We start from the raw sequence: 27221 nt of genomic DNA on the forward strand, positions 1-27221 counted from the left end.
CGTGAATTTGATTTATGAAAAATATGTATAAATTGATTGAAATAACTAAAGTTAGCATTATTTTGTTTTTAATTTAAAAGTGTATGTTGATTCAAAAAGTGTCTTATTAGTATTTAATTCAAATGTAATTTTTTTCTTGTCTTAGCATGAATTAGTGAATAAAGTGCTAATGTAACACAATAAAGTTTTTAAAGTATATGTGTTGATATGGAGATTTTAAAGTTTATTTTTAGTGATAATGATACATTTTCTGTGGCTGTGTTTTGTTTTGTTTTGTTTTCTCTTTACATTGCAGTATTTGATTTGATTTTTTTTCTTTTATTTTCATGTCTTTGTATATAAGTGTATTTTAGTTGGTTTTATATCATTCAAAATGATGTTTCCATTGAACAAATGGTTTTGAAGTGTATGTTTATTGTTGTTGTTTTTTTTCCGAGAGGGGGTAGTGATTTGCTTGTATGAATCGTTAGGTAGAGAAAGAATGCATTTAGAATTCATATTGTAATCATCTTTTGATTAACATGATTCATGTTTGTATGACTGTTTTCATGAATATAATGTTTATGAATACTGTAATGTTGTTTTCGTGGTATTTGAATGATTTTAGATTCATTTGAATGAGACAGTCAATGATAACGTTTATAGATGCCAATATTGTATTGTATTTTAATTTAGTTTTTATTACATATCATTGAGAAAGGTTTGTTTTTGTATTTTCTCACAGTGTTTAACATTAATAATAAACATTGTTTTACTGTGTAGAATATAATTCCTTTTTTATGAAGTTTTGAAATAAAAATTTTAAACATTTTTTATCAGATTAATAGTTTTAAAAAGATATGTTAATATTGATAGAGTATATGATAATGTAAAGAAACAAATTGAGATGATTATGACTTTGATTATATGTAAAATAAAGTTGTTTTGAATTTGAATTAGTATTTAATGATGGAAATGGTGGTTGTGTTGGTACAAATGATGTGATGATGCTCATGACTTATGATAAAATCATGGTAAGGGTGATAGTGATGACAGAAATGATTATGATGATGATGATGATCATGATCATGATGTGGCTAAAATGTGGAAAAAGAGCAGCATTTTTCACATTTCTCATCAGTCTTTTTGCTTCTTTTTTCTTGTCTTTTCTGTTTTCTTTTCACCTTTATTCGAGTAGGTTGTACTTAAAAATTTTATATAGATGCGATTTTGCAACTTCTGATGGTTATAATGATCATGGTGATGATGATAATTTTAGACTAACATACCCAACATCTGTTTTGCCTAGATAGCCATACACTGTGTGTGCCTGCAGGCGTGGATCCATGATTGATTTTATGTGGGGGGGGGGGCTCAAACGGAAAATTTTCTGACTTAAGCACAAGAAAAAAATAAAACAAATTAAAACAAATAAAATGAAAAAGGTTTTGACTCCTTTTTTGAAATTTGAGAAGCCCCCCCCCCCCTCAAAAAGAAAGAAATGAGTAATAAAATAAATAAGGTTATCACTCCTGTTTGAAATCTGACAAACAAAAAAAGGGTATCATTCCTTCTTGAAATTTGACAAGCAAAAAAAAAAAAGAAGAAAAAAAAGGTTATTCCTTTTTGAAATCTGACAAGCAGCATAATAAAAAGGAAAAAATTATCAATTTTTTTGCAGGGGAGAGGGGTCAACTGGGCCTTGAACCTTCCCCCCCCCCCCTGTATGCACGGCTGTGTGCCCATATACCTGTGGAGAAATTTCTTATTGGAAATCTTTTCGAAATGTGAAAAGCAAAGAACAGTCTTCCCCCCCCCCCTCCCATACCTTCCTTTGTTTCCATAGTGCATATAGCATTTTTGATTATTTTATGTAGAATAAAACAGCAATGTGGTTAAAATGCCTTGCTCAATGGCATAACTAAATACCGTGCTGGAGATGAGAATTTTGATCCTCACATTTCTGTAGGCCAGTTGGCCATGGCACCTTTACTAACAGTTGCAATTGTAATTAAGTGGCTTAGCATTACCTTGAGATGTTATAATGTCAGTGTCAAGCTGGGCAATTTGGTATGAATTTGTGTGATTTGTAATGTAAAGGGAGGATGTTCACAAAGATGATGGAAATATGGTGGTGGTGGTGATGGTGATGGAGTTAATGATCATAATTGAAAGAAACACTTGATGTCTTTGTGGATGATCTTCTTGAATGCAACAATGAAATAATTAAAATTTATTTCATTATGATATGTTCAACATAGAAAATATTCTTCAAAAAAATATCGGATTTTATGCGTTAATGTGATGAAAGTGACTAATCGGAAGGGGGGGGGGGCAATTCACAGGTGAAAGTATGTTTTATTGGAATATTACAATGGAGAAAAGTGATATTGTAAATTGCTATTTGAAATGAAATGAAATTCGAAAAGTGTGAAAAAATAGATAGGCTTATATGTTTTGCCTTATGATACTTGCAAATATAACACTGGCCAATTTTACCTTCAGAATCATCTTGGTACAAAATAAACAGCTATAATTAGCATAAGATTTTTTTGTCACAGATAATTGAGTTGAGGTCATATAAACTAATTTTTGATAAAAGTTGAAGTTGAGGTATTTCAGATAAAAAGTTTAAGTATTAAAAATGAAACCAAAATCTTTTTTTTCCCCTTGAGTCTCTAAATGGCTATTTTTTTTGTCAGCAAAGTTTTCTTGAATAATTCTGTTCTTATATACTGACTACCTAATATTAACATCTATACAAAAATTAATGTTAAAGTTATGATAATCCAGTCGTCACATTATTGGCAACAGACAGATAAAATTCGGGAAAAATGGGCAGTAATAATATTTTCCAAATAAAAACAGAAGAAGAAATATTATTGATATGGAAATATTTGGTGACATCTAGTTATAGTTCTTTGGTTGCTTTTTATTTGGTCATCGATGATGATCGATACTTTGGTGATCGATACTTTGATACGACGACTGTGACCGTTCCGGCCGTGCGTGTTTGCATGATATGTGCAACTTGTTACTCCTAACGTAACGTTAGTGAAAGTTGGAAGTGTATCAAAGTTTTTCCGAAATTCAGAAATATTGGTTGTTATCACCTTAGGTTGTGTTGATATTGTGAGTTTTGATAATTCAAAAATTTGGTAAGTTTCTTTTCGCCCTTATTAATGTGTTGTTACAAAGATGTTGGGTCAGGGTGAGCCTCATGACCTAGGTGCTGTTGAACTATTTTGCCTGTGTTGCCAACAACACTGTTGGAGCTACATGGAGCATGCATGGAGCCACAGGTAGTAAAGTTAAGCTGTGTGGAGAATCTATGTAGCATAGCAGGGCTCTGTCTGTGCTTTTAAAACCACATGCTTACCAAGTGCACTCATATGTACTGTGCAATCACTTTTTGTGTATTGAAAGTTTGCAGTAGGCTTACCAGTACATATGACATAGCCCATAGGCCTAATTAGAAAAAAAAAAAAAGAGTTTTGAGAATGTGATTATTGTAACCAGCACTCGCGCTGATGTATGGTACCTAGGTCCACCACATATCGACCACCTTTTTTTAAACCGACCACATTGCGCATTACAAATGGTACGCGTGTGGGAATTAACGCAGTATCCACGGGAATGACAAGAATCGATTACAGGGGGTAAAAGAATGACCAAAAGGGAAAAAATTGGCAAAATTCATCGAAATTTCTAAAATCAGTTGATTACACCTAGGCCTAGGTCCATCATATCCATTCAAGAAATCCGATATTAGAAGACTTTAGAACAAAAAGCTGTTGCAGTCTTTGATTCACCTGCCGTAGCTCATCGCGGAAGTAGTGTGACAATCATATTATTTCATATTATTATTTCATATTATTCCTTGTATTCTTAGGATAAAATCTCGTCAAAAATTAGGGCAAATATGTCAATTTGTACAAGAAATTGCAGTCTTGTCATTTTGAGATTGAAGAGGCAATACTGCCCATGTCTGCATTCTTATTCACTTTGCACACACTTTGTAGATTTTTGTTGAGGAAGATTGCATTTCAGGCTTGTGTATAAAGTGTCTGAAATTTAACATTTCTTCAATATTTTTACTCGGATTTCAATGAATATCTATCTCGTATTTGAAGATGGAATGTTTTGAGTTCATTGCAAGTTTTGTTTGAGTAAAATCGCCCAGATACGCATATATGCACACACATGGGCACTGGACTGCAGAGACACGGGGCATTTTGCCATATATGTTGCAAGGCGCTCTATAAGTGTAATAAAATTAATTGTTATTGTAAAAAGCAAGTCAATACACTAGAGGGCCACACAAAAATGTGCTCAAAATTAAAGATCTGAGCAATCTGGTGAATAAAAAAACAATACAACAGCCATGAGGTCAAAAGGTTATAGGCTAAGTGATTAATAGTAATTTATTTTCTGATACTTTTTCTTATTTCTGTGATAAATTGAGATCAGGTTATGGTAGGCCTATAGGCTACAAACAAAAAAGGTTGGAGTGTTTTGGATTGCAAGCCAGTCATCTGGTAAATTAGGGGTCATACATTTTTGTAACAAAAAAAATATCCCACTCATGAATTATGTGACTTTTATTATTATCTTGGCTAACAGGTTTTTTATTCACAAGAGTATTCAAATCTTTAATTCTGAGCAGATTCTTGCAACGCCCTCTGAGGAATCATAAATACCAAGTCAAAATCCTAGAGAGCCTCACAGAAATATCCACAAAATTAAAGATCTCAGCACTCTGGTGAATAAAAAACAACATAGGCCTAATAGACAAGATACTAATGGAAGATAGATCATTCATTACTTATTATTATTTTTTTATCTTTTGGTTACAGGAATCATATTTTTAAGATTTATTTTTTTTAGAATTGTTTATGAGCTGTCTAATTTTTGTACAGACAGGGTGGTAAAGCAGCACAAGGTTACTCCTTGCATTGTACGAGTGCTTGCATTCTGCAATGGTTAAATAGTTTACTGCACCTGTAGTGCTTATGAATTACCCTGCATGCCTGTATCTGTCTTATGCGGCATGTTTGTAGAGAATATATGCAGCACACCATACGTCCAATGCACAAGGTTGTGATACAAGCTTGTGCTGTTTGACTCTGTGTACAAAAAGAAGGCAGCACATAACCAATACGAAAAAAAATTCTTTAAAATAGTATTATTGTAATAAATAAAAGAGAAAAATAATCACAAATGATCTGTCTTTCATTTGTATTTTGGCTGTTGTGTTGTTTTTTATTCACCAGATTGCTGACATCTTTTAATTTTGAGCATATTTTTTGTGAGGCCCAGTAGTGTATTTACTTGGATTTTACAATTCGATATTGTAGAGGGCCTTGGAAGAATGTGGTCAGAATTCAAGATTCGAGTGTTCCTGTGACTAAAAAAGAAGCTGACAGCCAAGATAATAATAAAAAACACAAACAAGATTTTTTGGTTACAAGAATCACATTTTTAAGATTCTATTTTTACTATGTTGTGTACTGGTAAGTTTCAGTACATAAAAGGTGGTTACACGGTGCGAAAGGTAGAGATAAGTGTAGAGAATCCATTCTTGATCTGTATGTGTACAGCATATTTTTTGTGGAAAAAATTTGAAGGTTGTATACCATTGGCACACGTTTTTTGTGACAAATGTTCTGCACACATTCAAATTGAGAGTAGCATGCAAGATTAGGGTTTCTTTGTGAATAAATATTTTGGTTACTGGTCAGTGTCCAATTTTTTTTTCTTTTTTCTTTCTATATAGACAGGTAGTACCTTTGAAGTGAAAGGCAGTGATATTGGCCAAGTGCATTGAGCCGTAAGTATAAAATTTTGGGTGTTAGTTATTTGTTAAGTGTATATGAATGGTATAGAGCATTGATTCGCAAAGCGACATTGATTCTTTGTGGACCCTTTTTAAAAATCAAATAAATAGTATGTACTAATTAGTATTCTTTTTCATTATTCAGTCATTTTAATATTAATACACAATGTAATAGACAAACTGTTGTTTTATTAACCACTTGAGAAATAAATTTTTGCTTTTAGTGTTAAGAATGATCATGTTGATCAACATCATTATATTTAATGCATTGTAAGAATTTTTGCATGACTGATTAAAAAGTACGTTGAAGAAAAAATGTTTTTTGGCATATATTTTGATATGTACTATTAATTGATTTCATAGTAATCAGATTGGAAATTTATAATTTCCATTAAAGATCATCAAATTTTAAAATGTTGTGAATGTACTCTGTACATATAATTTTATAAGGATTGATGGGGGACTGATGATTTTTTTTTGAATTTGATAAAATGAAGAGAAATCTGAAAATGCAGAGAAATTATCTACAATGTACTTAATTGTGTGACTGCAGAAACGTAAATTTAATTCTAAGTAGTTAAGATTAAGAATCTTTCTAGTTGGAATAAATGTGAAGTGTAATTGCTTGATTTTTCTGGTTTTCTCCTTTTTTCCCCAGGTTACTAACTGATTTCCAGAAATTTGCAGTTCCAGATCGTAAGCAGGTAATTTCATCAGGTTAAACGAGTACTTTAGGGTAAAAATAATATGATTTAATTTGAAGGAATAAAATTGAGATGAGAAAAATCATGAAAATCGGATGAAAAATGATAATGTTATCATGGGGTACTCTAGGGGAAAAATAATATGATTTCATAAGTGGGTTAAAATCGAGATGAGAAAAATCATTAAAATCAGATGATTAATGATTTTATGATGATTTAAAGCTTTGATTTGTTTGGTTAAACAGTTATATGCTTATTTTTATAGATATGCAGTGAGCAAATTTGTGATAATGTCACATGTCCATTTGTTCTATTATTTGTAGGCACAAGAGATTTAATATCACATCCATTTGTAACTGTTCATCATGTCCTATAAACTGAGTTTTAATTTTAATTGCGTACTATTTTTTTCTTTTGTATCGTATTTGTGTTGTTTCTGTTATTTGTTAAATCAATATCATCTTCACTCATATCATATCATTTCATCTCCATTCTCAAACCTTTACACTAAAAGGTTTTGAGAAAAAACAGTCATTGAGAACTCCATCTAGAATTTCAATAGAACTCCTTTCAAAGCAACTGAACTAGAAAGAATTTTAAAATAAGAAAAACGAATGAACTAAAAGAACGAACCAAAAAGAACAAGAACCAACAAGAACACGAACCTAAGAACTGAAAAGAACTGAACCATTTGAACAAAGTCTATCAGTTAGCAGCTCATGACAATAACTTTAGCAATTTGAGGCTAGGGTGAGTCAAGAAGAGTTGTGACAGATAGCAAGACAGTGAGACCTTGAGATTAGCTTGAGACCTTGAGATTTGCTTGAGACCCTGAGATTAGCTTGAGACCTTGAGATTAACTTGAGACCCTAAAATAAGCTTGAGACAATTGAGAACATCAGATTTGAAAAGAACCTAATTGAAAAGAATTGAACTATTTGAACAAAGTCTATCAGTTAGCAGTTCATGACAATAACTTTAGCAATTTGAGGCTAGGGTGAGTCAAGAAGAGTTGTGACAGATAGCAAGACAGTGAGACCTTGAGATTAGCTTGAGACCTTGAGATTAGCTTGAGACCTTGAGATTTGCTTGAGACCCTGAGATTAGCTTGAGACCTTGAGATTAACTTGAGACCCTAAAATAAGGTTGAGACAATTGAGAACATCAGATTTGAAAAGAACCTAATTGAAAAGAACTGAACTATTTGAACAAAGTTTATCAGTTAGCAGCTCATGACAATAACTATAGCAATTTGAGGCTAGGGTGAGTCCAGAAGAGTTGTGACAGATAGCAAGACAGTGAGACCTTGAGATTAGCTTCAGACCTTGAGATTAGCTTGAGACCTTGAGATTAGCTTCAGACCTTGAGATTAACTTGAGACCCTAAAATAAGCTTTAGACAATTGAGAACATCAGATTTGAATAGAACTTAATTGAAAAGACTGAACCATTTGAACAAAGTATATATTTAGGTGTTTGTAAGAAATTGATTTGATTGACTGAAGCATTTGCTGGAATTAGATTTGACAGAGAATAAGTGTTTGATTGGTTGATTGAAAATTGTGTAGAAAAGGACCAGTTTGATTAGAAAAAGAATATCAGTGAGCTTCACTGATCACATACAGAGAAAATTTGATCCAGACACATATCGTGTCATAGATATAAGTGAGCTTGGTTCAAAACAAATTGAGAGGTTTCTGTTATACAAGAGAGAGAGAGAGATAGTTGAAAATATAAGTTAATTAGATTGAAAATAGAGTATCAAAGAAATTAAATCAATATATATCAAGTTTTGTAAAGTCCTATTTTGGTCAAGAAAAGAAAGAAAATATTGTATGAGGATATTGGAAATTTGAAAAGAAGTGATAAGAGCAAGCATTTGGAAGACAAGCAGGGTACTTTATTGTCGACAGTAATTTTTATTTTATAAAAGAAGTGAGTCTATAAAAGTACCAAAAAAATTGCGAAACTTTGAAATAAGAGAATACGATTTAGAAATACAAGTGGGCTTGAGTAATTGCAAAGAGGTTGATTATTAAGAGTAATAATTAAAAAAAAACGAGATTAATAGATTACAAAACTGGTGAGAAACATTTAAGTAAAAGACGGAGAGAGAGAAAATTAAACAAACAGGCTTGAGTAGATTACAAACAATATTAGGATATTGATATTACACACTTCAACTTGAGAAATATAAGCGTGTGTTTGAAAGGTGGAAGCAGCTTCCCATATTTACAGTTGTAGGAATACAAGAGCGTGATTGATTAAGAGGATAACATTTGTGTGAGGATAGTGAAAATTTGTAATTAAGAGTGAGCAATTAGAATAGTAGAATATTTGATTGTTGAAATATTTGTATAAAGCAGTGACCTTGATAATTGAGAAAAAGTGAGGAAAATTGAGGTTAAAGAACAGGGTTCAGAAATACAAGTGCACTTGCATACCTGGAAATAGGATATTTGATAACAGAAGTTAGCTTGATAAATTATCAAAAAGATTGATTTTTGGAAAATTGAAGTATAAGAACAAGGTTGAAAAGTCCTCTCAAATTGTTGAAAAGAGGATTGTTGCTGACAGAATTGTTGAAAAAAGTACTCAAATATTAAAGAAAGGAAATTCTGAAGGAGAACCAGGTACAAAATATAAGTGGATCTCAATAGTTGCAATTAATAGTTTTCATTATATAGTAATAGGCCAAGTATAGAAGAAATCTTGGGAATATATTCAGTGTTTGTTAAAAGCAAGTGACTTGGAGATACTAAATTTGATTTAATAAATCATTGTGAGTGTTACAAAGTGTTCGAAATTTTGGATAGAGAGTTTGAGAATCTTGCAAATATAATACTGCTTTACGTAGAACAGATTAAAAGGAAATTGTCTCAGGGTACTCAGAGTTCTTGGTAAGAAAATTCAGAGTTGTGAGAGGAAATTTTAATACAGATTTTGGAGTACACAGTTGAAAGATCCTCCAAATACAAGTGTGTTTTATTGATAAAATAAATATAAAAAGGGAATTGCAGACTAATTTGAGGGGAATAATATTACAAAATAGTGCAAAGTGTTGTACGTGAAATTGTTAAAATTATTGTTAAGATATTTGCTATAATAAAACATCAAGGGACTTTTTAAAAATACAATTAGTTATTGTGTAAATTCGTATTTTACAGTTTTTTATGGTCTGTTGAAATAAAGAAATTGAAAATGGCTGCCACTCAATTCAGCTCTATTGTTCATGAAATTCTAAGCATGCTTTCCAGTTACACATTGATGATCAACTTAGATATTGGTAAATGCTATCATTGCATGGATGAGATCAATGAAAGTGACACCTATGTAACGTGTGAATCTTGTACCAACCATTTCCATGTCATTTGTGAGGGATACTTGAACAATGACAAATTTGCCGACCAGACATTGATTTGGATTTGCTTGTGTTGTGGTCATAGCAACATTGGAGATCGCATATTTGACAGAGTATGTATTCCATCTTATTATAACAGATATGAGCCTCTCTTGGCAGCAGATGATGATGATGGTGATGAGGATGATAATGATGATCAGAACATTGAAACCTTCAAACAGAGAAGACGAGTAAAGGGAGCAAAGAAGAGGTATGTTAAAGTTAAAAACAGCACAGTGCTTTCAGAGAAATGTAGCAGATATGAAAATGGTGTAACAGACAATCTGTCTCAAAACTTGCTCAGTGAAGAATTTGACAATAGCTGGGTGAAAGTAAAATGCAAGAGAGCAAAACTAATGGCAAGAAAAAGGGAAGAAAGGTTGCAATCAAATTCAGAACAAGGAAATGATCAGGGCAAAAGGCAGGAAAGATCAGTCAATGGTGTATTGTTGGAACCAGGTGTAACGTACATTGGCACAGCATTCAAGACATTTTATGGAAGTCGTAAGAGGAAAAACACAGTACAGAAAAAAGAGAATGATGAGAACCACAAAATGAAAAATGAAGAAAAACATGTTGGTGTCCAATCCTATGCAGAAACTCTATTGAGCATTTATGCTTGCAGTGTGAAATCTCCGCTTTCCATGAAATTTTGTAATGATGCCAGTAAGGAATTTGAGAAAATGCAAAATCGATCCTATGCTAATGTAACTACTAAGTTGTCTCCATTGTCGAAACCAGATTCTGCTAAGCACTCCAACCGAAGAACGTGTAATATTCTGGGAAAGATGAAGGATTTGAGACGGTACAGAGTTCATGCAGGAGGCAAACAAAGGAACAAGAAAGGTCAGTTTATCAAAGTGAAAAAAAGGGTAGATGATGTCGATTGCACTTTTTCAAAATCGTCAAAGAAGGAAGTAAAAGAGTTGAACACAGATATGATCCACAATGAAGTGACAAATTCTTCAGAGAAAGAAAAAGTTTCTAATCAATCAAACAATTCTGATAAATCGATCACAGTAGGCAAAGATAAAGGAGAATCAAGAGGCAGTAATGACGGTCATCCTCCAAACATGCCATTAAATGAGAATGGAACAGGTGAAATTAGAAAACAAAGTATCGGTAGTGCAGAAAACATGAATGTCACCAATGGAGTAAGGCAAGTCGATTTGCAGGATGATATTGAAGAGAATGAGGAAAGCGGTAGCGACATTGACATTGATACACCTATCAAACGTAATCGTAGGAATTACATCGATTCAGATTCAGACACCAGCATTGAAACTGTTGCAGTTATACCTTGTAGTTCAATTAAAAGTGAAAAGTCATGTCAGGGTATTGGTACACAGCATGTACTTGATGAAACGTGTCACATTGAAATTGTTCCAGATGCAAGACTGAACGAAAATACAAGCAATGCAATTTTGAATACGGGAGATGAGTGTATTGATTACTCTCATGTGCAAATTTCCTTGGAATCTGATATCAAAGCAGACATTGTTGAAGAAGAAAATGAAGTTGAAATCTGTTCGAATGAATCAGGAGACGAAGTAGAGTTTGTATCAGATCTTGGAATGTGCGATAGACCAGACAAGTCTTTCAAATTTGTACCCCTCGAGATGAATGAGAAACAAGCGATTTGTAAAAAAATGAATATTAATTGTGCACAGAAGAGCTGGCATGAAAGTTTTAATAAAGACGAGAATATTGGGATTCCTTCGTGCATAAAAATTATAATTAGAGATGGCAACTGTTTCTTTCGTGCAATTTCGTATGGAATTTCCGGTACTGAACGTCATCATGCGATTCTGCGGAGACTTACCGTTAATCATTTATTAGAAACTAACGATATGTTCAGGAATACATTGAGAAGTGAGTTCAGAAGTGTCAGAGAATATGTTGTTGAAAAGAGAATATCGGAAGATGGAACTTGGGCTACGGACACGGAGATGAGTGCATTGGCCAACTTAATTGATACTGATATCTATTCTTATAATGACCAAGTACCGTGTTGGCAGTTGTACTCTGCTAAGAAACCTGGCAGCATAAATGTTATTACAACTGAGAGAGGCATTTTTCTACAATACACAGATAATAATCATTTCAATGTAGTTGAATCTGTTAAGAGTCTTGGTAGTGATTCATCAAAGACCACAAAAACAAAACAAGATGTGAGTACAGCAGTAGATACACGAGTCAAACCAGTTGCACAGGGAAGATTCAATCAAGGTCATGAAAGATTTGGTTGTTCATCTGGAAAGCAATGTGTTGCTAATTCATTATCAGCTCTGTTGTACAGCAAAGTGAAAAATGCGGCTGATTGGAATAATGATGATTTGGATAGGATTTTGATCAACGGGGATGAATTGTATCGTAACATAAGGCAGTTTGTTTCACGCCAAGACGAATATTTATTGATTTCTGATCTACCAAAACTCTTGGAAGCCTATGATGAATTGTTCGAGATTGAATATCGTGAATCGATTCCTGGTTTGCTAGAAGGAGATGAATCAACTTTGGTGGACTCAATTTCATTGCCACTGAAACAAGCACTAGAGCAAGAGTTATGCAGTGATGTCAATGCTAGCTTTGTAACATTTTCTGGGAACACTTTTGTTGTCATATCTGCATTTGAATCTTTTTTTGTATTTGATTCTCATTCAAGAAACTCAAGAGGCTTACTCATAGATGATGGCTTTAGTGTAGTACTAGAAAGTCCAAGCTGGCAAGGTGTTCACAAGCATTGTATGAGGTTGGCAAGGACGTTGGGTTGCTCTGAATATACGCAATATGAAATCACAGGTGTTATTGCAAGAACAATTTCCGGCAAGAATGAGACATTGAATGGTCGCTTTCAGTTACCTGGCATTTCATTGCCCCAAGATCCATTACCGAGTGACAATGCAATACACGTAGAGAATGATATCTGTGATAATGTTGGAACAATAGAACAAAGTGTTTTTTCTGACAAATTAATTGATGAAGACGAGTTATTAAGTCCAGTTGATGAAGTGGATAACATAATCTTTTGTGATGAAAGCAATATGATAAAAGAAGCTTCAGAATCGACAACATGGACTATGAAAAGCTCCCCTGCAGACAAAGACATTAGTATGGAAAGTACTGATGCTAATGATTTTAATCGGTGTGCCAATGAGCCACAGAATTTAGAAAAAAATGGAAGTTGTAATCTGACAAGAAAACGAAAACTGGATACTTTGGAGCAAGAAATAGAAGCTAACATAGATGTTTGCCAAGTAACAAAGAAATTTAGATCGCAGGACATAAACAGAGACAGTTCTGTCCTTAAAGATGGAAATTCTAAGAGAACGGAAAATATCAATGAAAGAAATATTACTGACATGAAAAGTGATAGAAGCAGTACGAAAATGCAGAAAAGACGTAAAAGAAGTTGTACACAAAGAATGAAATACAAAAAGGAGTTTATGAGAAAAATTCGTGGTAGGGTATATGAAAACAAAGTAGAGGCTTGTGTCAAAGATGCAAATACACCTAAGAAAGGAAAAAAAGAGAGCAAAAAATCAAGATATCATGAAGATATTATCTGGAGAATGGAAAAAATTAACAAGGTCAAAGGAAACTTCAAATACACATCTGATTCTGATTTTAAGGTAAAACAATGTGCTACCATGAAAAATCTGTATCAATCTAATTTGAAATATAAAACACGTCGACTTAATGCAAATAAAACAAGATATATAACAGATAAAGACTTCCAACAAAAAGTGAAAGAGACTATGAAAACCAGATATCAGAATGAAGAAAATTACAAGCAGAAAAAGAAAAATACCATGAGACACATGATTAAAGAAAAGTATGCAAAAGATTTGAAGTTCAGATATAAACAAAAGAATATCATGAGAAATAGATACCAGAATGAAGAAATGTACAAACAAAAACAAAAGAATATCATGAGACACATGCTTAAAGAAAAGTATGCAAAAGATGAGCAGTTCAGACAAAAACAAAGGAATATTATGAGAAATAAATACCAGAATGAAGAAATATACAAAAAAAACAAAAGAATATCATGAAACACATTTTTAAAGAGAAGTATGCAAAAGATGAGCAGTTCAGACAAAAACAAAGGAATATTATGAGAAATAAATACCAGAATGAAGAAATATACAAAAAAAAACAAAAGAATATCATGAAACACATTTTTAAAGAGAAGTATGCAAAAGATGCGCAGTTCAGACAAAATAAAAGGAATACCATGAAATTCATGTCTTTAAGGAGATATAAAAATAGACAATATAGACAAAGGAAATTGGCAATGTCAAAAGAGAAATATAGAAAAATCAAAAAGTTTAGAGAAAGTGTAATAAAACGAAATACTAAAAGAACTATTGCTAAAAAGGAAAAATTGTGTAAATTTAACAATGTAATCAAAGAATTTAGAGAAATTGTATCTCATGGTCCAGAATATGTATGTGCTGTATGCTTTAAACTTCTTTTTGAAAATCAAGTCAAGAAATGTGTAATTGATGATTATAAGTTTCAGATCTGTATTAGTACAAAGTATTTGCATGTTTGTAATTCAGAATGTAGAGGAGATTGTCCAGTAAAAACCTCAGCTAGATCATCTTTATGGATATGCTTTACTTGCCATAGAAAGTTGAAATCTGACAGAGTACCTGCAGAAGCAAACCTAAATAACTTGCAATTACATGAAATTCCAAAAGAACTTGCGAACTTAAACACATTGGAACAGCATTTAATAGCACTAAATATTCCCTTCATGAAATTGATGGCATTGCCTAAAGGTGGTCAAAACGGAGTTCATGGTCCAGTCGTGTGTGTCCCTTTAAATTCTTATGAAACTGTAGATATTTTACCAAGCGCACAATCAGAAGATCAATTGATTCGTGTTAAACTGAAAAGAAAATTGTCTTACAAAGGTCATTACGAGTATAAATTTGTAAATAAAGAAAAACTGCTTTGTGCTTTGCATTATCTAAAACTAAATAACAAATATTATTCAAATATCACTGTGAATGAGGGATGGAAAAATTCAATGGAACGAAATGAAAATGATGATGAAACTGAAGAAGAACAAGAAAGCGAAATGAGTGCTCAGACTCAATTAAGAAATTATTGGAAAAATTATTGGAAAAAATGGAATGAAGATATTGACAGTATTTTGTCTAAGGACAAGAAAAATGATGAAAACTTCAGACAGAGTGCCAACGTGCCAAATACAAAATCAAACAAAAATGACATCAATGATGAAAAAAAAGACATCACTGACGAGGAAGACCGTTTCCATGGTTTGCATCTAGATTCATGTCTTCAACCAGTTGATATTGGACAGGAAATTCTTGATCAATATTTTGATGAAATAATATGCTGTGCCCCTTGTGAAGGAAAAAATCCTGTATCCGTTCTGCAAGATGAAACTAATGAAGCTAAATGTTTTCCTATATTGTTTCCCAAAGGTCAGCCGACGTACCATGATAGAAGGGAAGAGAGGATAACATTAGGACGTTATCTGCTGAACCGATTGATGCATGTTGACAACAGGTTTGCTCAAAATACAGATTTTATTTTTTATGCTCAGTATATCTATGAAATTCAACAAGTTTTGTCACAAGTGTCTATTGCATTGAGACAAAGTTGCAACAAAAAAGATGATTCCTCACCAATTACTGCCTCAGATTTGAGATGTCCTGAAAAAATTAAAAATGTTTTAAAATCAGACAAAGGATATAAATTTCTTAAGCAGATTCGAGGGACACCTCCTTACTGGCAGAAAACACAAAAAGATATTCTAGCAATGGTTCGACAGCTTGGAAAACCAACCTGGTTTGCTTCATTTTCTTGTGCTGATATGAGATGGCCAGAGATTATGAACACATTACTAAAACAGCAAGGAGATAGCAGAAAGTCAAGTACCTTAGATTGGGCACAAAAAATGCAAGCTGATGAACTCAAATCCAGTAACATTAGCAAGGATGTTTGAGAAAAGATTTCATACTTTTCTTCATAAAGTCATTTTATCACCATCTGCTCCTATTGGGAACATCCAAGACTTTGCATACAGATATGAGTTTCAACAAAGAGGAAGTCCACATTGCCATATTTTGTTCTGGGTTGACGCCCCACAATTAGGAAAAGACAAAGATGAAGATGTTGTACAATTTATAGATAAGTATATTTCTTGTGTGACGCCTGATAAGGAAGACGATCCAGAATTGCATGAAATTGTTCGTTCTGTACAGCAACACAGTAAAACGCATTCTAAATCGTGCAGAAAAAAAGGAACCACTTGTAGATTTAATTTCCCGAGACCACCTTCAGAAGAGACGTTTATCATTAAAGTTAAAGATAGAAAAACAAACAAAAAGAAAAAGGGTGAAAATGGAGAAGATGATAGAAAAACAAACAAAAAGAAAAAGGGTGAAAATAATGAAGATGCTGAGAAAAAGGCTACAGAAAATGCAAAAGAATTGTTGAATTCTGTTAAAAATGCCTTGTCGGATGGAACTGAATATAATAGTACTAAAGAACTTTTTGATAAACTTGAAATTACACAAAGCCAGTTTGAAGAGGCACATCACGAGATTGCATCACAGGAAAGTGTGGTAATCAGAAGAAAGCCTGGCGATGTATGGATAAATCAGTATAACCCTAACTTATTGAGGTGTTGGAATGCTAACATGGACTTACAATATGTGACAAATGCCTATGCCTGTGTTATTTACATTGTGTCCTACATGTCAAAGGCAGAAAGAGAAATGGGAATGCTTTTAGAGCAAACAGTTTCTGAGATGAAAGATGGAAATAAAGATGCTAAAGAAAGTATGAAATCAGTCGGGCAAGTGTACATGCAAAACCGCGAAGTATCGGCTCAAGAAAGTGTATTCCGTGTTTGCAGTCTAAGACTGAAAGAATGTTCTAGGAAAGTTGAATTTATATCTGTTGGTCCTGATCCCATAAGAATGAGTTTACCGTTAAATGTCATAAGAAACAGACCTGATTGTGATGATGATGAAGAAAATATTTGGTTTCCTAGCAAAATTGAGAGATACAAAGCTCGACCTAAAGATGCAATGTTCAAAAAGATGTGTCTTGCAACTTTTTGTTCTCAATATAGGATATTGACCGCTTGCCATATGAAAAGCAAAGTGCACAAAAACATCTTTAAACTCAGAAATAATTTGGGATACATTCAAAGACGAACTCGTTCCAAAGATGCAGTCGTAAGATATCCACGATTCTCGTCCACCAGATCACCTGAAACGTATTTCATGAGTATATTGCAACTTTTTTTGCCACATTATATCGATGAGCAGTTGAAGCCTCCTGGGTTCAAAAGTTATGAAGAGTTCTATGAGACAGGTTGTGTAAAATTATCTGGAAATGACTTGCAAAGGGTTAGCTCAGTTATCAGTAATAACATGAAAAAATTTGAAATCAAAGCAGATTCTATCGAACTGGCACAAGAGCATTTAGATCGTTTTGGTGTACCAGAAGATGCATGGGGCCTATTATGTCCTGAAAGTGAAGTACAGAGACTTGAACATCCAAACGTGTATGTTGATGCCGAAGACCAGGATGAAGAACTTGCTATGCCTGATCTAAAAGAATCCAAAAATAAAGAAAACTTTGCAGTGGAAATTAGGACTCATAAAATTTCAAAAGAAGATAGGCATTGTATCATTAGGTCATTGAATGAGAAGCAGAAAATTGTGTTTTATAAGATACGGCAGTGGTGTCTCGATAAAATAAATGGAAAACAAGTTGAACCCTTTCATGTATTTATCACAGGTGGAGCTGGCACTGGAAAAAGCCATTTAGTCAAATGCATATACTATGAATCAACACGTATATTAGCCAGAATGATGCATAATCCTGATGATGTCTCAGTGTTGAAAATGGCTCCCACTGGAGTAGCAGCTTATAATATAGATGGTCATACTATTCACAGTATTTTGTCTATTCCAGCTAATGCACAGATGCCTTACCAGCCATTAAGTGAAGAAAAAATAAGCATTCTTCGCAACAAGCTAATTCAGTTGCAAATTCTAATCATTGATGAAGTGTCCATGGTAAATCAAAAATTGATGTTTTATGTCCACAGTCGTCTACGGCAAATAAAACAATCACGAGATCAGACTGCTTTTGCTGGTGTTTCCGTTATTGCTGTTGGAGATATGTATCAATTACCTCCTGTCTTTGGAAGCCCTTTATATAAAGATACACTTGAAGGAGTGTTATGGAATGACAATTTTAAAAAAGTAGAACTTCAAGAAATTATGAGACAAAAAGACGATGCAAAATTTGCTCTTTTACTGAACAGATTAAGAGTAAAAAAACGAGATGATATTCTTTCTGATGAAGACCTGGCAGTGCTAAAATCCTGTGAAACTGGTGAAGAAAATGAAGACGCTCTTCATATTTATTCATGTAATAAGGAAGTAGATGAATGGAACAGGAAATTGTTGCATAAGAAATGTTCCAATGTGATATGCTTGAAAGCCGAAGACACAGAAAGAGACTCGAAGAAGGGAAGTACAGTTCGCGAAAAACCTGTCACACGTTGTAGAAGCCAATTACCCAGTTATTTATGGATTGCCATCGATGCAAGAGTCATGTTGGTCAAGAACATTGATGTTAGCAAAGGCCTTACAAATGGATGCTTTGGAAATGTTTGTGAAATAATTATGGACCAAACAAATTCTAAATATGTTTGCATCAGAGTAAAATTTGACAAGGAAAATGTTGGTATACATTCCATTGAAAAATGTAACGAATTTCTGGGTAAGAAGTATTCAAGGAGACAGTTTCCATTGAAACTTGCTTATGCATGTACAATACATAAAGTACAAGGTTTGACCTTAGACAAAGCTGTGGTATCATTGAAAAGGACATTTGAGTCTGGTCAAGCATATGTTGGGCTTAGTCGTGTTTCTTCATTATCTGGCCTTACTATAGAAAATTTTGAATCTAAAAGCATACATTGTAATCCTGAAATCAAAGAAAGATTGGATAACATGAAACCATTTATTGAAAATTTGGAAGCTGAAAAGAGTGATAGTGATAAGTTCACTTTAATTTTGCACAATATACAAGGATTAAGACAACATTTTTTAGATCTTCGTTCCCAACAACAATTTATGAATGCAAACATAATTTGTTTGACTGAGACATGGATTAATGATGACAACATTTTAAATATTTTTATGGATGAACATAAATTCTACCATCAGCCACGTATAGTCTTTCATACAATGAATCTGGAAATTCAGGCAAATTTAAAGACCTAGCACACGGCGGCGTTGGAATGTATGTGAAGAAAATTGACACGAGCAGATTAAACATAAATGTGGATAATTTGGAGTTTATTGCAGTTCTTATTAGTAGATCTCCTTCTCTTGTTGTTTCAGTCGTATATCGACCTCCTTCTTATGATATTAATCATTTTTGTCAAAATTTGACTGATTTGATAAATGAACTGAATAAAAGATGCACAAGATGTATTATAACAGGTGATTTTAATGAAAATTTGATGAAAGGATCATCAAAGATACATCAGTTAATGTCTATGAATGGTTACAAACAGCATGTTATGAATCCTACAACAGAGAGTGGAACATTAATAGATCATGTTTACAGTAAGGGATTAGACTCATTAGAAGCTGAAGTCATTCCTGTGTATTATAGTTATCATGAAGCAATTCAAGTAATATTTTAGTTGACGTGAAATGAAATAAAAATACTCATGTACCCGTTTTCTATTGAATTTTGGAAGTGTTTACTTAAGATACATTATAGTAACATCCTAAATCAAGAAGCATTAATTTTGAGGCATGTAAAAAAAAATCATATTGAGTGTAATATGATTGTGAATGCAGTTTGTTAACGTATTAAAATATCTTGACTGTTATTTATCGTACGATACAGATGTCAAAAGGGAGGAGAATGTTTATCTGATATCTTAGAAAAGCAAGAAGGAAAGAATAAAGGGTAAGTGTAGATTTAATTTTGTATTGATCAAATAGTTATGATTGCAAAATGAAAAATTTAACATATTTTGATAAATGAAAGTCTGCATAGATTATGAATAAAGGCAATTTTCAAAAGAGCTCTGCATTTATGAATACATTAATTAAAAAAAAAGGATATTCAACCAAGTATATTTAAATCAAGTTCAAAACATTACATTTCATGTAAAGGACATTATGACAATGCCTCCACCCACCAAAGGTGCTGCCAGAGACATTATGTTTTCGGGTTGTCCGTCCGTCCGTCCCACTTTCGTTCTCGCGATAACTTAAAAACCAGTCAACTAATCAACTTCATACTCGGCTCGAGGACACCTATCTGGGTGACGATGAGCTGAGTAGTTTTTGGGTCCAAAGGTCAAAGGTCAAAGGTCATAGAATTCAATAAAATACATAAGAAATAGACCTTTCTCACAAAAAATCAAAAACCCTTTGACAGATCAATTTCAAACTTGGCTCATGTGTGCATATACAAGTGACAATGAGCTGATAAGTTTTGGGGTCTCAAGGTCAAAGGTCAAGGTCATAAAATTCAATAAAATACATAAAAAATAGACTATTCTTGTAATAACTCTAAAACCTTTTGACAGATCAACTTTAAACTTGGCTCATGTGTACATATACAATAGACGATGAGCTGATTAAATTTTTTGAATGTCAAGGTCAAAGGTCAAGGTCATAAAATTCAATAAAATACATCAAAAATAGACCGATCTCATGATAACTCCAAAACCCTTTAACAGATCAACTTCAAAACTGGCTCATGTGTGCATATACAGCTGACAATGATCTGAGTAGATTTTGGGTCTCAAGGTCAAAGGTGAAGGTCATAAAATTCAATAAAATGCATAAGAAATAGATTGTTCTAATGATAACTTTTAAACCCTTTGAAGGATCAACTTCCAACTTCTTTCATGTGTGCATATACAAGTGACAGTGATCTGTTCAGATTTTTGGTCTCAAGGTCACAGGATTCAGTGAAGTTTATATGTTATCTGACTAGATTCTGCAGTCGCAAGATCAAAGGTCTACTATTTTATACTTTATGGAAAGAGAAACTAGGATATATATTTCTCGTCTGGCAGTGGCGGAGGCGTACATTTCGACCGTGCGCAGTCAAAGATTCGTCTGGTTTCAAAATGCAATTACTACTGCAAAGATATTTTATTTTACAATACATGGTGTCATAAGAAGCATCAGTTTATTATTGCAACAGCAATTATCAAAAAGAAATGAAACAGAATTTGAATCTAGTTTGGAAGTGAAAGAAATGAAAACTTTCTACTAAGAATGTGCTTTTATTTTCAATGAATACAAAAATCTTGTAATTTATAATGACTACATGGTATACATCGACTCAGAAAAAAGGTAGTCCAAGGGGGAGGGGGTTATGGGACAAAGATATATAAGTGTATTGTGTAATAGTTCTTAATTTTCTTTACATACCATTTGCAGTTTCTGTAATACACTGTGTAATAATGTTGTTCTCTCAATGTTACTATTAAGTACAGGTACCAACAAGAACCCAAACACCAACAATGTGATAACTCCTCTTGGGGATTACTGCCTGACTTGCGGTTATTAGACCGCTTTTCATCTAATGATTTGGGACCATGTAGGAGTGTGCATAGTGTACAAAGCCATTCATTTATGCAGTTTCACTCCATTGGTTTGTATTGATGAAATTTATATCCAATCCCAATCGGTGCCATACAAGCCTGGTGTCTGTAAATGCTCCTGTGAGTAATGTGCTGACCAGGTTTATCCCTGAAATTGTTAGTGAACGGAGCAGCTGGAGGATCCCAGCCCTTGGTGATAAATGCTGGGTATTGTGGTGAATAATAATGTTTAATATCATCAAAACACTTGTCTACAAACAGGAAAAACAATTTAGAAATTTGTTTTATTGACAAGATTTGATGATGATAACTTATGAAATTTAGATAATTGAAAATGTGTCACAGATATGTAATCCCCTCTCACCCATATTTAGTGTTTGTCGTCCAGTTAATCATTACTCTAAACAAAAGACTTTAATGAAGAACACACCTTCAAGACAAGGATTGACTAACTCCTCACTACTTGCGCACTTATTTCAAAGAAAAACGTTTATCAACCATAATCTGTCAGTCTCATTGGCTACCAGACAAATCGCCTGCCCACAAATGCTACAGGTCCTTGAAATTGTCAAAGAAAAGACCACTTAGAGGACATTGGCTCGTCTAAAATGTAACTGGACTCTGTGATGGGTCACTTTCTATAAATTTGTTTATCATCTGAACAATTTCAGCTTTCTTATCATTGCAGAATTTTTGTTTATTTTGATTTTCAACAGTTTTTTTTAATTATAGTTCACAATCTGCTTCATATGTAAACCCCAACTGAGATGTGCAATACAAAAAGAAATCAAAAGTAAATCAATGATTCAAGACTTATAAAAGCCATGTCCACCCCAAGAACAAATGGATTTGGACGAAAAGGGAAAAATCAAACGAACATGCTTTATGCTGAAAATTTCATCAAAATTGAATGTTATGTCAGTTCAAAGTTTTTCTGTATTCAGCAAAACAGTTATATACACATCATGCTTTGTATGCAATTTAGAAAGTGATGACATCAAGTCACTATTTCTTTTGTATTTTTATTAAATAAAATATGAAATATTTCATTTTTTTCCTCCTTAGGAAACAAACCAAGTTTGATTCTATTCTCACATTCTTCATAAACCATTGATAAAACCTGTTGTGAAGAAATTAAGTGTATCTGTGTTATCATATTTTCAAAAACATGAAATTTGGTATGATTTATGTAATAAAATGCAAAAGAAGTAGTGAGTATGTGACATCATCAACTCATTGATTTGGACATGACCACGATTTGGTTATAACTGTTTTGTATAAGATAACCAATATTTTAAAATTACATTACTTTCTTATTTTCCATGCAATTTGTATTAAGTGTGTGACATAATGTTTCCTAGATTGTCCTCTTTTGGTTCAAATCAATTTTTGTTGGGGGTGGACTACTCCTTTAAGGAAAGTGTCTTAAATTGGTTACTTATGTTACATTTTTGTATTGTTTTATATTATCCATTTACTACTGTTTTATTTGTCACTGCACTTGAGTGTTTCGTGATTACCAATGTATTCAGATAATTGGAAATTCAGTTTTGCTGTTGTGATTCTTTTGTGAAATGGTGATTGAATGTAAAAAAGAAAATTTGCATCCATTTTAGATTTCAGTTCATATACATCTGCCTTTTGGAGAAACAGTTACCTGACTAGATTTCAAAGTGTGAAGATTGAAGGTCTATAGTGTTTTTTTGTTCATGGAAATAGAAAGTAAGAAATATTTTTCTGGTCGGGCAGTGGCGGAGGCATACATTTTGACCGTGCACAGTCGAGATTTATCTAGTTTTCAATGAGAATTGTGGCAACATCATTTTAATCACCAAAAAACATAGATTGTTTTGACTGAGTAAAAGTAGAAATAATGACACATTTATGAATTTTGGGAGAAAAGTTTATTTGATTTGTTTTGATCATTACAGCATTTTAAAGCCTGACAGTCATTTACATAATATTGCATAACTTGAGAACCACATATATGAATTTGATATGGAACAATGTGCAAAGCTTGTATGTAAATTGTGTTGAACCACTGTGTTAATGAGTTCTCAACATTGTCAGTTTTCACAGTTGATTTAACACCACAAAAAATTAAGCCAGTTATATTTAAAGAGATCTTCATTACCAATTGACCTGCGTGAATGGTAAAACATCCCACTATTCATAAAGGAAAGTTATTATTTTAGTTTCTCTTTATACATCAGTAACTGACATTGTCTAAAGCAAGCTAAAGAATTTTTATTCCTCTGCTCATCAAAAGTGGTTGCCGGTGGCATTATGTTTTGGATTATCCGTCTGTTCATCCATCCGTTCATCTGTCTGTTCATTCCATTTTTGTTCTCGCAGTAACTCAAAAACCATTTCACAGATCAACTTCAACTTGGACCATATATGCATTAGGTGCTCAAAATGATTTCACACATGCATATGCATGTATGTATCGTTAGAAAAAAATTAATATTCATATTCTGTTGGTACATGATCTCATTATTTAGGGTTAACAGATCAAGGTCAAGGTCAGAAAGTTCAAGCAAGTACATAATAAATACTCTGTTCTTGCTACAACTCAAAAACAGTTTCATGGATTCACTTGAAACTTGAATCCTGTATGGAATGGCGGTGAAGAAGATCTCATCAGTTTAAAGGTCATGAGGTCAGAGGTCAAGTTCACAAAATTAAAAAAAAATAGATAAAAATACTCATTTTTACTTTTACAATTTTGTAGATCATCTTGTAACTTTGATTGTGTATGCATCTGTAATGAATTTTTGCTTTTCGCTTAATGGACTTTTTGCAAAAAATATCAAACAACAAAAATGGTCTACCTCCACCAGGCCCCCCCCCCCTCTTCCCAGTGAATTGTTAAACTAAGCATCACTTTTCTGTTTAGATGCAGTATTTTGCAATAATACATTATATGAATGAAACTTTATGTATGTAGTCTGTGTATGTATTTAGGATCCCTATGATATTGGAATAACAATGTAAGCCCAAGCCTTCAGGGCTTTGGGTAACAGTTAAAATGCTGTGAACCTTTTAATTTGATTATTATGAATTATTTGTTGATCATTGTTATTGTATTTATATTTTCTTTTTAATGTTCAGAAATCTGTCATTATCTTTTATGGCTTTTGATTGTACAAATAAAGATAGAAAATAAAAATACTAAAGAGTATTTTCTTTTAGTGTGATGCAGTAAATTCAATTTTTCCTTAAATTTTGAAATTATTTCCTCTTATCATTGTACTTAAAGTAATAACCACACCATAAGCCTGAAAAAAAAAAAAACAGTGAAAGAGATTAGGTAATAATAGCAAAGAAGGTCATGGTGGTTTAATGGTGAATGATGATTATGGTAGTGGTAATGATAATGGCGATGTTGATGATCATAATTTACAAGTCTGGTGTCTGTAAATGCTATAGCCCCTGTGAGTAATGTGCTGACCATGTTTATCCCTGAAATTGTTAGTGAACGGAGCAGCTGGAGGATACCAGCCCTTGGTGATAAATGCTGGGTATTGTAATGAATAATAATGTTTAATATCATCAAAACACTTGTCTACAAACAGGAAAAACAATTTAGAAATTTTATTTGATTAAAGACAATATGATGATGAATATGTTGATAATCATGGCAATAATGAAAAAAAAAGGGATTGTGATGATGATAACAATACATTAGATATGCTGAAACAGGAAAGTCAACCATGATCTATCATTTCTATTTTCCTCTTTTATTTGTTTCTTTTCTCTCTTTTTCAACGGACTTCATTGGTGGTTGGTAGGAGGCTTTTGCCCCAAACATTTGATAATGGCAAATATATCATAAAATGATACGGCGATGAAAATTTTCGAGAAGAAATTGATAGTGATTATGTTACGAATGAAAGTAATCAACAAATCGGAATAAACTAAGATCAATGCAGCTTGTGACCATGATAAAATAGAGAATGATGGTGATGATGGTAATGTTAAAAAACGATGAGAAAGAGAGAAAGAAAATCTTTCCTCTTTTTTTAACCTCTCTCTCTCTGTCTCTCTCGTATTGGTTTTCTTTCTTTTCTTTTTCTTTTTTATCTTCTTTTTTTTTTTTAAGCATACATGAATAGTCATTAAAAACGTCATCATAATTGATGTCATCATCATCATCATCATCAATATGTTCGTGACCATTAAATATGTACCAGAGATGAGCAATATAACAATAATGATCATGAATATCATCATTATCATCATGGTCATCAACAGCATTATCATGATCATTATCATTATCCTTTTCCTAAAAGAAAAGAGCATAGGAAATGGAAATAATCTGTGATAATGATAATCATGATTATAATAGTGAAGTATTAAATGAAGTAATAAAATTTGGTTGATGTTTGAATTGATAATAATTAAGATGATAATGGTGATGATAATGATAATGTTGATGATGATGATGATGGTGATAGTGATGATGATCATGATCATTATCATGATCCTTTTGCTAAAAAAAAGTGCATAGGAAATGGAAATAATCTGTGATAATGATAATCATGATTATAATAGTGAAGTATTAAATGAAGTAATAAAATTCAGTTGATGTTTGAATTGATAATTAAGAAGATAATGGTGATGATAATGATAATGATGGTGATGATGATGATGATGATGGTGATAGTGATGATGATGATAATGATTATGATGATGATAATGATTATGATGATAATGATTATGATGATGATAATGATAATTTAGAAATTTTATTTTATTGACAACTTTGATCATGAGAACTAAATAAGCACTCTTGAAATTTAAATAATTGAACATGTGTCAAAGCTATGTAAAGCTCCCTCCCCAATTTAGTCTTTGATGTCAAGTTTATCATCACTCTAAACAAAAGACTTCCAAGAATTGAGTGACTCCTCACCACTCGTGCACTTATTTGAAAGAGAAAGGTTTATGAACCATTGCCTGTCAGTCTCATTGTCTACCACGCAAATCCCTGCCCATGAATGCTTCAGACCCTTTAATTTGTTGACTGTGAATCAGTACCTTTGTCAGAGAAGAGACCACCTGGAGGACATTAGCACCCGTAAATAATGTAATTAAAGTCTGTCCTGGGTCACTTTGAATAAAGTTGTTTATTATCATCCGAACAATTTTATTGTTATCATGGCAAATCATTTGAATAATAGAAAAAATATGGAAAAAATCCAAGGATAATTAAAAAAAAAAAAAAAGTGGGGAAGGTCGAGACTTAATACAATGAGGGACAAAATGATGTCAAAAATGGGAAAAATGAAGTACTTGTCCTTTAACGCACCTCTTTTACGTTTCCTTTTTCCCCGCTTTTATTGGGGGGGGGGGCGGAGGAGTACTTTCTTTTTTTATCACTAAAGTGTAAAGGCGGTGCTCCCTTGCCTTTAATCACTTATAATGATGATCATGATAATGACAGCGATGACAATTATTTTAGACCATGTACCTGATCCTCTGTTCCCCTTTCCCCCTTTTTTTCCTTTCTTTTCCAAAAAAAATCTACTGTTGTTTTACAACTGATGGAACAACATAAAGTATGAATTTTTCTTTAAAAAGCAACGAACAATTCCATTGTGATTAGTGGTATACCGCCATCTTGAGACGTCATCACCACTTATATCAGAAG

General features: G+C 32.9%; 1 protein-coding gene and 1 long non-coding RNA gene across 2 annotated transcripts; both read left to right on the forward strand.

Moving 5' to 3' along the window:
• On the forward strand, positions 1-10107 carry LOC135153626 (uncharacterized). The gene is made up of 4 exons (XR_010293106.1): positions 1-3137; positions 5756-5809; positions 6474-6519; positions 10019-10107. It is a non-coding gene; the product is annotated as an uncharacterized LOC135153626 (long non-coding RNA).
• Positions 10108-10180: 73 nt separating this feature from the next.
• Positions 10181-25674, forward strand: LOC135153625 (uncharacterized). The gene is made up of 4 exons (XM_064097253.1): positions 10181-10764; positions 15378-15462; positions 19846-19908; positions 21458-25674. Exons 1-4 carry the CDS (start codon positions 10275-10277, stop codon positions 21624-21626), a joined length of 807 nt encoding a protein of 268 aa, XP_063953323.1. The 5' UTR covers positions 10181-10274; the 3' UTR covers positions 21627-25674.
• Positions 25675-27221: the final 1547 nt, after the last annotated feature.

Source organism: Lytechinus pictus, chromosome 3 (assembly GCF_037042905.1).
Source record: "Lytechinus pictus isolate F3 Inbred chromosome 3, Lp3.0, whole genome shotgun sequence".
NCBI classification, from domain to species: domain Eukaryota; kingdom Metazoa; phylum Echinodermata; class Echinoidea; order Temnopleuroida; family Toxopneustidae; genus Lytechinus; species Lytechinus pictus.

What these genes read in the sequence shown, in the direction of transcription:
- LOC135153625 (XM_064097253.1), top strand. Translation starts at nt 10,275, where the DNA reads ATGGCAAGAAAAAGGGAAGAAAGGTTGCAATCAAATTCAGAACAAGGA. An exon ending in CAAACAAAGGAACAAGAAAG is followed by an intron (nt 10,765 to 15,377) that starts GTCAGTTTATCA and finishes TGTTTCCCAAAG; the next exon opens with GTCAGCCGACGTACCATGAT. An exon ending in TTGATGCATGTTGACAACAG is followed by an intron (nt 15,463 to 19,845) that starts GTTTGCTCAAAA and finishes CGTACGATACAG; the next exon opens with ATGTCAAAAGGGAGGAGAAT.